The 12559-nt window shown below is 47.6% G+C and overlaps 6 protein-coding genes across 6 annotated transcripts; 1 reads left to right on the top strand and 5 right to left on the bottom strand.

Annotated features, from left to right (window-relative positions):
- Positions 1-294: 294 nt before the first annotated feature.
- N7469_006389 (putative spindle pole body component) lies at positions 295-3227 on the bottom strand (the record flags this gene model as incomplete). Its single annotated transcript, XM_056645307.1, has 4 exons — positions 295-333; positions 399-2802; positions 2871-3079; positions 3168-3227. 4 exons carry the CDS (start codon positions 3225-3227, stop codon positions 295-297), a joined length of 2712 nt encoding a protein of 903 aa, XP_056500545.1.
- Positions 3228-3798: 571 nt separating this feature from the next.
- On the top strand, positions 3799-5413 carry N7469_006388 (WD40 repeat domain-containing protein; the record flags this gene model as incomplete). The annotated part of the gene is made up of 3 exons (XM_056645306.1): positions 3799-3912; positions 3998-4163; positions 4235-5413. Exons 1-3 carry the CDS (start codon positions 3875-3877, stop codon positions 5411-5413), a joined length of 1383 nt encoding a protein of 460 aa, XP_056500544.1. The 5' UTR covers positions 3799-3874.
- A 626-nt stretch (positions 5414-6039) lies between these two features.
- Positions 6040-6909, bottom strand: N7469_006387 (uS17 family ribosomal protein; the record flags this gene model as incomplete). Its single annotated transcript, XM_056645305.1, has 1 exon — positions 6040-6909. The coding sequence occupies one exon, from the start codon at positions 6907-6909 to the stop codon at positions 6040-6042; it is 870 nt and encodes a 289-aa protein (XP_056500543.1).
- Positions 6910-7343: 434 nt separating this feature from the next.
- Positions 7344-8447, bottom strand: N7469_006386 (uncharacterized protein; the record flags this gene model as incomplete). Its single annotated transcript, XM_056645304.1, has 4 exons — positions 7344-7490; positions 7546-7715; positions 7775-8263; positions 8342-8447. 4 exons carry the CDS (start codon positions 8445-8447, stop codon positions 7344-7346), a joined length of 912 nt encoding a protein of 303 aa, XP_056500542.1.
- Positions 8448-9939: 1492 nt separating this feature from the next.
- N7469_006385 (uncharacterized protein) lies at positions 9940-10494 on the bottom strand (the record flags this gene model as incomplete). Its single annotated transcript, XM_056645303.1, has 1 exon — positions 9940-10494. One exon carries the CDS (start codon positions 10492-10494, stop codon positions 9940-9942), a length of 555 nt encoding a protein of 184 aa, XP_056500541.1.
- Positions 10495-10849: 355 nt separating this feature from the next.
- On the bottom strand, positions 10850-11555 carry N7469_006384 (fungal specific transcription factor domain-containing protein; the record flags this gene model as incomplete). The annotated part of the gene is made up of 3 exons (XM_056645302.1): positions 10850-11080; positions 11108-11452; positions 11523-11555. 3 exons carry the CDS (start codon positions 11553-11555, stop codon positions 10850-10852), a joined length of 609 nt encoding a protein of 202 aa, XP_056500540.1.
- Between the last annotated feature and the right edge of the window lie 1004 nt (positions 11556-12559).

The following is a 12559-nucleotide window of genomic DNA, read 5'->3' as shown; positions in this document are numbered from 1 at the left end:
ATTACATGAACATAGATCAAGCTGAAAGTGATCCCTGGTAACAAAAAGGAAGAAGGAAAAAGGAAAAAGGAAAAAAAAAAAGAGCCAAAATAGGAGGCAGAAAAAAAATACAAGCCAATATTTCCCAGCCTAGCGCTCCAGCGCTCCCAGAAGACCAGATGCCCACCATAAGTCCAGAATCATGACAGCATCATGAATGAAACCCAGTCTTAAGACACACAGAGAAAAAGAAGGAGAAAGAGGTAGGATGGAAGAGAGTAAAGAGGCGTAAGTATGAGCGTGGTCATTCGGTCATTAACGTTGAGCAGGTGGTCGTGAAAGTCCTTGTTTAGCCTGTTGTGATCGTTAGTCATATTATTCAAGGCCCATTAAAGGTACTTGACTTATTTACTACTTACTTTCATCTGTTCAATTCGAGCCTTGAGTTGACTGGTAACTTCAGCAGCTCGCTTCCAGTTCTCGGCAGGTTGAGCAGTCCGTGGTTGTCCCTCTTCATCAGTTTGATTGGTAGAGTTCCGTGTAGAAGATCGTGTTGGACTGCCGATTCCAGAGTATGCATACGTCGGACTGAGTTTGCGTCGACCCAATCCGCTGTCTCGACTACCAAGTCCTGGAGATTCGAGACCATTGTTCTCTTTCTCTTCGCTCGGGTTGCTGGATGCATAGCTTCGGGGTCTTTCAAAGCGAGACCCCATATGAAGGCCAGACCGAGCCGCAGCCATGTGTCCGTTGCCTGCAGGCTCCTGGTAAAGAGAAGCCTCAGGTATCCCCATATTTTCGACATCGGATGGACCGTGAGGTGGGCTCAATGCAGATGCACGAAGAGCCCGAGCTAGCTCACGTTTTAACCTCTCGATCTCTCTCTGTTGCTTCTGGACATTCTGTTCAGCAGCCTCGGCGTCACTGCGAGCCCGAACCAATTGCGTCTCCTTAGCCTTGATGCTCAGAACATCCCTTGTGTGATCTTCGATCAACTGTGCATTTTGATTTTGAAGTTCGGCAATCTGAGAGTTCAGGCTCGAACGTTCCGATTTCATATCCTCGACAATGCGAGCGAACTTTTCTCGCTCTGCCCGAAGTTCCTCCATTTCCGCTTTCTCAGCTGCAGTCATGCCAGCTGGAGCTGGAGGCGGAACTGGTGCTGCCTCGGCGGGCGCTGCAGGCTTCGCGATGGGACGACCCGCAAGGCCACGGCCAAGGCCGAACTTTGGAGGGGCTGGCGCTGGAGCGGCCTCCTCGACAGGTGGCTCCGCTACTCTCCTCTGAGGAGAAGCAATCCCACCAGGCCCGCCAAGTTTACGTTGGAGTTTGGAGCCAGGGGCAGCCAGGCTACCAGGCTTAGGAACACCCCCAAGCTTGGAAGGGATTGCTTTCGTCGCAGGCTTAGCAGCTGGAGGTTGAGGTTCTTGGGCGGGTGCTGATGATGCAGCCGCAGCCGGCTTCTTCAAACCCGCTGCAGGTTTCTTTCCGGGCACCACCTTTTTACCAGCGGGGGCCGCAGGCTTGGGAGGAGCAACAATGGGCTTGGGTCGTTCCTTGGCCTTGACCTCAGCGGTCTCGAAGTATTCCTTGACCTTGGTCTTGCGGATTTCATCGAGTCCATCAAGGTAGGGGTTCATGGCCCGTTCACCCAGGATCTTCATCAATGTTCCCAAAATTTCAGCACCTCCTGATCGAATTGCCTCTGTAGACTCCGTTAGTAGCTTGGTACCGGCATCAGCAATCGATTTCTGCTCTGGCTTGGCGGGGACGGTTCTGGTAGTGCGAAGACAGCGAATCAAGAACTTGACGGTTTCTTGCTTCACTTGTGGATTCTTGTGTTTGAGGTACTCCAGGATGTCTTCTAAGCAGTCCGAAAGGTCTGTCGAAGAGAATACAGAGTCCAACGCTTGCCCAAGGGCCTCTGAGACAGTCACCTTCTTCTCTTTGAGACGCTCCAGCATAGGAACCATAATGGTTGATCGGTACTTTGCAAAGCTCTCGCGCAGACCCTTGGCCAAGAGGTCCACACAGTTTGCTGCAACGGTGGCAACTGCAATATTCGCATCCTTCATGCACTTGGCCAAGGCTCGGACAATATCGTCATATGGACCATCTTTGATACGAGGCACATTGATGGCGTTGTAGAGAGCATCCAAAGCTTCCTTACGATCTTTCCATTTTGATGACCCAAGCTGGTCATGAAGATCTTTTGGAACTTTTGGCATAACATCAACGGGCTCTGCAAGATCGAAAGCGTCGACCTCTCCTTCGTCTTCCTCGGCAAATTCCTCACCACCACCTTCCTCATCGGCGCCGTCTCCTGCAGCCGGAGCTGCACTAGCCGCGGCCATCGCATCTTGTTGGGCGCGAGTGAACCTCTCTTGCTTGGGTGCCGGTTCCTGCTTCACATTCTCGAAGAGTTTCTCCAAGTCCTGTTGCTGGACGGGTTTCAAGTCAGCCCAGAAAAGTGGCTTGATAGCCTCTCGCAGCCATCGATATAGTTCAACTGTCAAATTTTGGGCTTCCGCTCGAACGTTCTTGTCGGCGTGACTGAACGCTTTGGGCAATGCTTTGAGAGTGGGTTTCGGATCCACAATCTTGCACCCGAAGTTGTGGTAGATCACCGTTAAGGCTGCCAGGGCACCGGCGATGACTTTCGGGACTTTGTGTGCAAGGGTAGGCAGAAGATCTTCGAGAACTGGAGCTGCCTGATCGATTTCGACGCATAATAGAAGCGCTTCTTGCGCGCTGGCCTTACCAGCGGGTCTGGCGCATATGAGACCCTTCTCCGCAATTGGACCGACCGTGAATCCCCGAGATCTAAACCGAAAGTCAGATGTTACTTCTTCTTCTGTCAATGCAGCTGCCTCCCTAAGTCTCAAACCCACCTTGTGCATGCCGCCGGGCCACCGAATTTCAAGAATGCACAGTATGCGCCAAGACCCTCGATTTGCGCGGCAACGTTGGAGTCTGCGACGGCCCCTTTCCATAAACTGGCATCTTGTAGAAATGGCGTGAATACAGGGTCTGATTCATCAGGGGTCTTTTCGAATTGAGCTTTGGCGTCTTCATATCCCTCCTTTCGTACTTTCCAGTTCTGTTGGTCGGAATATCCATATCAGTATTCTTCTCCCTGATCACTTCACATTGTCCTCTTTCTGGAGAGAGTCGAATTTCATTCATACCTTATGAACAAACCGATCAGATAGCGGCAGGGCCGAAAAGTCTTGTTCGGCCTCGGCCATAATGGCGGGCTTCGAATGATTAGACTAGGATGGAACGGACAGAGGACTGAAGAATCACTTTCGTTAGCGGGAGATTATGCGCGCGTATTGAAAGCAGGAAGTCAATTGAAAAAGCAAAGAAAAAAGACCTCTGGACTGCGCTGTGGTGGGATTCAAAGGGGATGATCTCATACTGTTTGGGTTGGTGCCCAAGCAACGGGGGTTGGCCAAATTCAAGTCGGACTCAATCCGTGTTAAGAGATGTCTATTGCCTGGAATTGAACAAGCAATTTAATATGCGAGCAAATCGATATCAAAGTTCCCTTCAAATGACCCTAGAATTCAGTGTGGGCCAAACTCGAGAAGGAAGAGAAAGAGAGAAAGAGAAAGATAGGGAAGAATCAACAAGGCGGAAGTCTGGAGAAATCGGAAAGTAAACAAGCGGGCTTGGCGGTGTCGAGGGTTGTTTTGTTTGTGAACCCCGCGGTGGATCTACTGCGATCCCGACTTGCTCTCCCTAAAATCCTCGATCTTTTCCCGAGACTGGATCTGCTTACTGCAGGAACACTTGTTCACTTGATTTTGTTTGAGCTATTTATTGCGAATTGACTGCCTCCGGCGCGCAGGCGGGGGTGCATTGAGGGGATACACACAAAGCCGCCGGCACCATGAGCCAGCTACTCACGGCGCGACAGGCGGAGGAGCTGTAAGAATCTCTACGATTAGAGATATCTTTCGAGAGGGAGTCGATTATGTATTGCTGAGGCTGACTTCTTTCTCTCTTGCTAAAGACACAAGTCAATCATCGCCTATCTGGCCTCCGCAAATCTACCCCAAAGCTCCGCCGCACTGAGAGAGGAGCTCGGCGACTCGATCTCGGTCGACGATACTACACTGAAGAAATACGAAGGGCTACTGGAGAAGAAATGGACCAGTATTGTCCGACTTCAAAAGAAGGTAGGCTGACGCTGCTTATCATTCCTGCGTCGCAGAGCATTCATGAGACTGATCGATCGCGGGGCTTGTAGATTATGGACTTAGAATCACGATGCGCCTCCCTGCAGACTGAACTAGACACCGCAACCCCTACATCTCTCTCCCGAAGGAACCAGGACCCGGCGTCCTGGTTGCCCAAAACCCCCGCTCGTCATGAACTCGAGTCCCACCGACAACCCGTAACCTGCGTCGCTTTCCACCCCGTCTTCTCCTCGCTTGCCTCCGGCTCGGAGGATACGACAATCAAGATCTGGGATTGGGAGTTGGGAGAACTGGAGCGTACAATCAAAGGCCACACGAGAGCGGTCCTCGATGTGGATTATGGTGGTCCGCGAGGGGGTACTCTCCTTGCATCATGTTCCTCCGATCTGAATATCAAACTGTGGGATCCTGCCGATGATTATAAGAATATTCGCACTCTACCGGGTCACGACCACAGCGTGTCTGCTGTTCGATTTATTCCATCAGGAGCAGCAGGCTCCCCGATGTCAGGTAATCTATTGGTGTCGGCTTCTCGAGACATGACCCTTAAAATTTGGGATGTTACAACTGGGTACTGTGTCAAAACACTTTCGGGACATGCTGCCTGGGTCCGTGATGTCGTTCCTTCGCCAGATGGCCGATTTTTATTCTCTGCGGGAGATGACCGTGTTGCCCGTCTTTGGGATGTCTCTTCAGGGGAAACCAAGGCAACCTTTTTGGGCCATGAGCATAATATTGAATGTGTTGCGCTCGCTCCATCGACAACATACCCACACCTATCGCCTCTGGCTGGGTACAAGAAACCACCCCCTGCGTCTTCTTCTGCTGAATTTGTTGCGACTGGTGGTCGTGACAAAATAATTCGTCTCTGGGATGCTAGAGGTAACTTACTCAAGACATTGATTGGGCATGATAATTGGGTGCGAGGCCTAGTCTTCCATCCTGGAGGCAAATACTTGATCTCGGTATCAGATGATAAAACAATACGGTGCTGGGATCTCACGCAAGAATGCAAATGCGTGCGTACCATCGAGGCTCACGATCGATTCATCACCTCAATGCGTTGGGCTCCACCCTTAATCAAAGACACTGGAGATGATGGGACGAATGGGAACGCTGATACGGCGAACGGCGCCAAAGACGATTCAAAGGCTGCATCCAAGATGTCTATTCGGTGTGTGCTTGCCACTGGCAGTGTAGATCTCAAGGTCAAGGTGTTCGCATCGTGAGATCGATAAACAAAAACGACCATAGACCTGCTAGGCAAATCTAGCAGGTCGAATTTCATCTACGAAGTAACGGTACCCGCGACCTCTCCCCGGTTCATTGGAGGTCATGGCTAGAAGGGATTTTCGTTCGTCATTTCTGGGCAAGGAGTTGGTTTCTCTTCCGTGATACCAGTAACTTACTTTTCCATTTGCAAGTGAATTAAGGGATCTAGTCCACGACTGTGTCGCGAGAAAGAGCTTTCCTGGATTCTTTTCATGATGTATACACAATTTTCATTTTGGGATCTGGCCCCTTGGTGGTTCTCTCGTACATACGCTAATGGACTTACGGTGTTTCTGACTATGCATTGATGTGTACTACTGCCATCGCAGATAAAATAGATGCTTTCAACGTTGCTTACTACGTTTGGTGTTTACCAGACTAAGCACAGAGAATGAAGCATCATGTAACTGGAATCACTTGTGACAGAAAAATTGTATAAATAGTAGTAGATATAGTACATAGATCCAACAGCGCCATGAGCATGGATATCAGAATGAACAATGGTGCAAGATAAAAAGCCCTACTGGAGACATGGGGCTGATATTTTCTCTCGAGAGCCCTCTGGGTTTTCTTTCAACGATGCCTATTCTTGTCGCGCTTCCTCCAACTGCTTCGCTTGCTGACGGGCAGCTTCATGGAATTCCCAAGTCTCCTTCCGGCGAAGCCAGTCTTTCCGAGCCTGTTCTTGTTCGTTCTTCATTTTCGCAGTCCGCTGCTCAACCAGGCTCTTGATTCTGCCAACACGGGAGCCGTTTCGGTTCGCATGATATAAGCGAATCAACTCAGCATCTGAATACGACACATCCTTCTTCACTAGGTGCTGAGTGTATTGCTTGATGTCAACTTCCTGGCCGAGTCGGCGCGACTCCCGGCGCAGATACTTGGTAGCCCAGCGTTGTTCACGCTCGGCTTCGCGTTCCTCGCGCGACATAACGGCCGGACGGTCCTGGATGGGGATGGCAAAGGGAGTGATGATACGCTCGACAACGTGATTCACATGGCGGCTCTTGGGTGCTCCAGATGCAAACTCGATCACGTCGCCATCGCGAAGAGAGTTCCGGGGATCGGAGACAAGGAAACGTGTCTCTTGAGGGTAGAATTTGCGGATGTGCTTATCCCAGAAGTTGTGACGGTGAAGGACGGTAACGGTACCTTCCATGCGACCAACTGAGACAACAGTCCCGGTCTTGACGGAAGAAGCATACTTGCGAATTTCGGCGGGCGGTTGCAGTTTTTGAAGTTTGGGTTTGGTTGTGTTGAAGGATGGGGGTGGTGATGAGACGTTTGGCTGTTCGGGGGTAACGTGCTGCTCCGGGTGAGCAGATTCTGTCGAGGCGAATCGGAGGGGTTGAGTAAGAGAGTATGTGGATGAGATGGTTGATCGTGCCAGGGTTAATGGCGATGCGATTGATCGTATGGGCAGGGAGGCCCGGAGGAGCTGACTCGGGCCCATTCTAAATCAATCTCCAATCGCTTGGAGTTTGAACGAGATCTTACGAATCGTACAGAGGTGAGGGATGAGGTGGAGGCCGAGCAATTGAATTGAGTAAACGGGGGAAAGCAGTGGATGAGTTGCGGAGGTTGAAGCCTGAGAATTTCTCGGGTTTGTTTGCACCGTTTGCACTCCACTCCACTCCGCTCCGCTCGGAGTATAACTTCAACTGTCAGTCAGCTAGTTAACATATACAACTCTTATGAATGGAAAATTACTGTCACTAGATATGTATGATTCTAATGACAGCCATTGATAAGCTAATTATATGCATGGAGAGCCGAGTTAGAATGAGTTCTGGTAGTAGGTCAAGTAGATGATAGAAATACTCAATTCGGATCACTGGTCCGGAATTCATTTATTTCCAAGATTCGTATCAACAAAATATCATTTTCCTAAAGTGTGAAAAGCCAGCCTTCTCTCCCTTCGATCAAAGCCACGCCCGTTTTCGCAGCCTTATTCTTACTCCAGAAATATAAATCCAATACTATGATTAAGACAACACTAGTCATGGATAGCGCGAAGGTGACCCAGACACCAGTCTGCTTAAATTAGAGACAAGTCATCAATAAAGGGCTGAAAAAATACCCTACTCACAGGATAAGACGGGCTTTCACTCGCAACAAATGCGCAGCTCGCCACAATGCCTCCGACACCCCCACCGATGATGCAAATAGCTGATGCAACGGCTCGCTTTGAGTGGGATATGATATTGTTGGCTTGAAAGGTGAGAACACCGGGAACACAGAATTGTAAAAATCCAATACCTGATCAGAATGAGTTAGCACCGAGCCGATGTAATGCAAGGTGGGGTCTGCGATCGTACCTAGAAAGGCTCCAAAGTATCTTGCGGCATTTGATTTACCAAAAACCGTGATCAGCATGCCTATTGCTGTGAGTACTTGATGAACAGCTATTATTGGGCCGCGAATTTTCCAACGATCACCAAGCCAGCCTGAAATAAGCCCTATCATAGCAGCGAGGATGTAAGGAGGGCAGCTGAGAAGCTGAGATTGCGTCTGGCTGTAGCCCATTCCATCGCGGAGGATGATAGGAAGAAAATAGGAATAAGCGTAGCCGGGTAATGTCGATGACATTAGATTGAATGACCAGAAATAGATCTTCCAGTCTGTTAGATGCAAAAGCACCTTAGAGAGGGTCACTTTATCTTCTTCGGCATCTCCGCGATCATCATTAATGCGATCAATGACAAATTGTTTCTCGGCTGGCTTCAAGAAATTGCCTGCCTTGGAAGGAAAATCGATGATAATCAACCATCCAGCTAGACATATGCCCATGGTAACAGCGCCTTCAACTATGAATATCCCTAGTGTTTATATGTTATTACCGTGTTTCACATATTAACTCGCATACCCTAGACTTAGAAACTTACAGCGCCAGCCCGTAAGGCCTTGCTTTCCCTCTAACAACGTCAAAGCGTAGGCGATAATGGCGGCAAATCCGTTGGCGACTACCGATAAAGTCCAGAATATTGACATCCTTTTTCCAACTTCGAAACGTGTATACCATGAAGTGATCAAATAAGTGCAGCCTGAAGTTTTAGCTATCAATTCACGAAGGATACAAGTGGTTAGATATCACCTACCTGGTAGAAAGCCGGATTCAGCAATGCCCAGAAGAGTTCTACAGACAGCCATTGTACCCCAACTTTTGGTAAATCCCATGCCAATTAAAATGCCACCGAAAGATGCACCTAAGAATGAAAGCCAATTTGCAGCACCGGCTTTGGGAAGGACGAGATTCTGGTCTCGTGAGTAATCATCACACAAGAAAGGTCAATACCACGGTTTAGTAAAACCTACACTTGGAATTTCGAAGATACTGTATCAAAAAAAAATCAGTGATTGCGCAATATATAGATCTATGGGGTGCTATGGTACTTACATGTACGAGATAAAAAACAGCATTACAATTACAGTATATCGATTGCCGACGGCCAGATCAAGCTCTTCTTGCATTCCAGCGACTAAAGCCAAGCCGAGATTGGTGCGGTCTATCAATGATATGGAGTACATAGCCCCTAATATTGGTAAAAGTCTCATATCAATTCTTCGACTATTCTCATTGTTAGCATCCTGTACCTGTCACGCACGTAGATCATGATCGAGAAACCGAACATACATGATTCGCCTTTTTTCGCTGTCGGTAAACTGGGAAAAAGACTGAGCCTCTGCTGATAGCTCAACATGACTGTATTCATTTTCTTTATCAGGGTCATTGATAAATTTCATCCCAATGGTGGAATGCCTGTCGTTGAATGATTCAGTAGTCATGACAACTAGATTGCCAATCTTGAGTGTTTTGTATGTGTCATTCTGACCAGAGAAGATAGCATCTTCTTAAATACAGACTCGATAATGCGCTGGACAGGGTCTAATAGTTATTCGGCTATATTCAATTATGCCACCATACATGATAATGCCGACATTAGCGTTGATGAAAGCCAAACTATACCAAAAAAGCGGGGTGTCGGTCAAAATGCGGGGAAGCTAAGCCCTCGGCATTAAGTGGGGACAAGGCGCTTGCCCTATCATCGAGGCTGGAGCCTCATCTACTCCTAATGATATATGTATGAAGTGACAGCAATTATTAACGGCCATCTATAACCATCTCCTACTGGTCGAGTATTTGCGTTCATTGCTCAGTTTTTGTCTCTCCATACCTCAAAATTGTCTTTGTGGCTCCTTGGACCCTGAACAATGGAAGTATTCTAGGAAGAACTACACGCGTGGGAGAAGATGTAAACCTGCAGCTGATAGAAAAATAAGATACAGGAATGGAGAAAACAGTCAAAAAAAAAGAGGAAAGCAAGTTGATCGACAAAGATCCATGTGATTACATTCTCGGATTTAGCACAACGGACGTCATGCCTTCGTGGGCCAATAAATTGGTATATGATTGCTCTAGCGATGTAGAGCTTCTTGACTTGAATCCACCTTTTGCGTACTATAGTAGCAGAATACATTTTCTCTACCAGTTTCCGAGACCAGGAGAGGCAATACATGCAAGATTAGCATCGTCCAAGCTCCCATCTGCCGCATCATCCAAGTCATAGTCTGAGTTGGATCCTGTCAGCCCCAATTGTAGTGCAAGGTCATAAAGAGCGAGGTCGTCTGGCATTTTCCTTGATTTTTGGCACTCAAAGCTCAGGGGAGATAGGTAGATTGTTGTTTTCGTGGCTTGTAAAGCTGTTTCATCAGGAAGACGACCTCTCGAAAGACATGAGTCAATGTAGTAGGTGATCAAGAGATATTTCTTGGGTTGCAGCATAGCTATATCGGACAGATCTATCCATTTTTCTCTCTTTCTTGCCAATTGGGTTTCGTGGCTGTACTCAGATCGTAAAGTGGGGACTGCATACGAGTTATCAATGGCAGTGCGTTGACTAGAAGATTGAAAGTGCAATTGGCCAACAATCACTTTAATGTGACCGAGAACCCTTTCGGCGCCTTCGTATTGCGCTTGTAGGCAGTTCATAGCACCAATATAGAGTTTTAGATACTTATTGGTTTCTGACTCTGGCATCGGCGATAGTCGGTCACCTATAAGGTACCACACCAAAGGGAAGGTGAAGTATGCAACCCTAACGCAGGAAAATTGTCAGGGTCCTCAAGGTGGCTATGCTTAATAGATATATGGGGATCGTACATAGTTATGGGAAGAAATCGTATGAGACCCAGCTGTTCGATTGCTTGTAAAGTCCTGTCCATGCCCTTCACCAAATCGACCAGTCGGTGTTTTACCCGACTACTGGACGAAGTGGCATATATGTCTCGATTGGCAGATAATGAGATCTCATGATTGAGAAGAGCAATTTGCGCGCTGCTGAAATGATCCAGAGATGTTAGTGTTGAGGAGAATGTATTCTGGTACGAGTTGCTTACTGATAATAAGCCCGTAGAAGGTTGGTGTATAAAACAACCGATTCGTCTTGTATTTCTTCTTGCTGAGTGGGATATAGCTTAGTATAGTTGTTACCAAACCATTGTTCCAGCTGGCAAGCGAGGGTCGATAGATCATACGAATGGGCAGAATTCGTTGGGCAGCGGGGGTAAAGTGTGCTGAGACAATTCGTGAGAGCTACAGCCAGCTCGCATTGAACACCAAATAACTGGACTATCTGTCTCTTACTACTAACCGTATAAACCTGAGATTCAAAAATTTCATTCTCAAAGTCAGTAGTGTTTGGCACAGGCTGTGTGAAGTCGAAATCGCCGGGGCCAATCTGCAAAGGGCGTCGGAGTCCCAAAGCAAGAAGTCGGTCACGACATATGCAAGCCCACCATATTCGTTTGAGGAAGTTTGCTCTAGGGTGACAACTTCGATAGTAGTGATCAGCCTGGATTTCTCGTGCGTGGTGAATAGCCACGGTAAGCCAGTAAGAGTTGATGCTCGAACAACGGGAAGAAACATAGTAAGTGAAGATCAATGCACATTGAGCAGACTGTAATTGATCTTGATCACTGTTAAGGTCATAGAGAATCTAAAGCCTGGTTAAATTCAGATTTATAGTGTTATCAAAAATATGTAGCTTAGGTATCAAAGTACCATACCTTAGCTCGCTCGTAGAAACTTGCTCTTGCCATGGGGACGGAGCTGAATCCTAGCTCTTGGATGCATCTTTGGCTAACAAACTTGTATGTTGCCACGTTAGTCCCAATTTTTCCACCTACTGAGTTATTTTGGTCAAACATACGCTACTTCCTGCAAACATCATGGCTTGTAGGCATATCAAAGATATGGGCTTGGTGCTTTTTCCGTGGTAAATATCCCAGAATTCGGACTCGTCCATGACAGGAAGATTGGGATGCACGTGTAAGAAATATTCTTGGATAAGATAGTCCAATAATGGACGCCTGGGAATCAGGAGACAATTTTCTCTGTTCCATGATTCCATGTCATATTGAGGAAGCCGGCTACATGTAGCCAGGCTTAAGAACTCATATTGCGACCAGGGTATGAATGCACCCAATGTTGAGGTAGCTCCCGCGTTGAAATCGCGATCTTTAGTAGGCAGAAAGGATCTCATGGAAGTCTCCATGCGGTGCTTAGGTAATTCGTGGTCATCTTCAATTGACTGAATTATCTGAGGGTGTATGGATGAGCTTTGATCGATTCTCTGCTTCTCGGTTTGCTGATAGCGCTCCCTTCCAATAATTCTCAGTAAGACTGTAAGAATGTCTAGAGAGCAACAGCTTACCCACGGTGCTTCCTTCGAATCACGTAGCAGTTTTTGGAATCGAAAACGCAGTTAGAGCAGGGAATGCCAGTGCGAGTGGCATCGCACCGGACTTTTCGAGCTCGGCAATGAGTGCAGGCTTGAGCCGCTCGTGGGCGTTGCATCATTGGAATAGATCTCTTATTTATGGCTAATAACCGGAGCTGGTGGTCATGTAATAGGTAATTCTATGCTTACTCCAGCGGAATACCTGAAAGCAGAAAAATTGATGAAAATTTAAATATCATCTGAAACAATAGCAAGTAAACAGCGACAAAGAAACTTTTGAAGTATACCCCGCATAGCCGAAGGAATTCCGGGGTAAGCCAGCGTCCTGGGTTTTTTATGCAAATCGGGTATTTAGTATAATCT

This window comes from Penicillium citrinum (assembly GCF_028827155.1).
Source record: "Penicillium citrinum strain IBT 23319 chromosome Unknown utg000005l:1.0-1900146.0:1.0-1900348.0, whole genome shotgun sequence".
Classification (NCBI taxonomy): domain Eukaryota; kingdom Fungi; phylum Ascomycota; class Eurotiomycetes; order Eurotiales; family Aspergillaceae; genus Penicillium; species Penicillium citrinum.
Note: the sequence above shows the minus strand (reverse complement) of the source record. Positions and strands in the feature narration are given on the sequence as shown.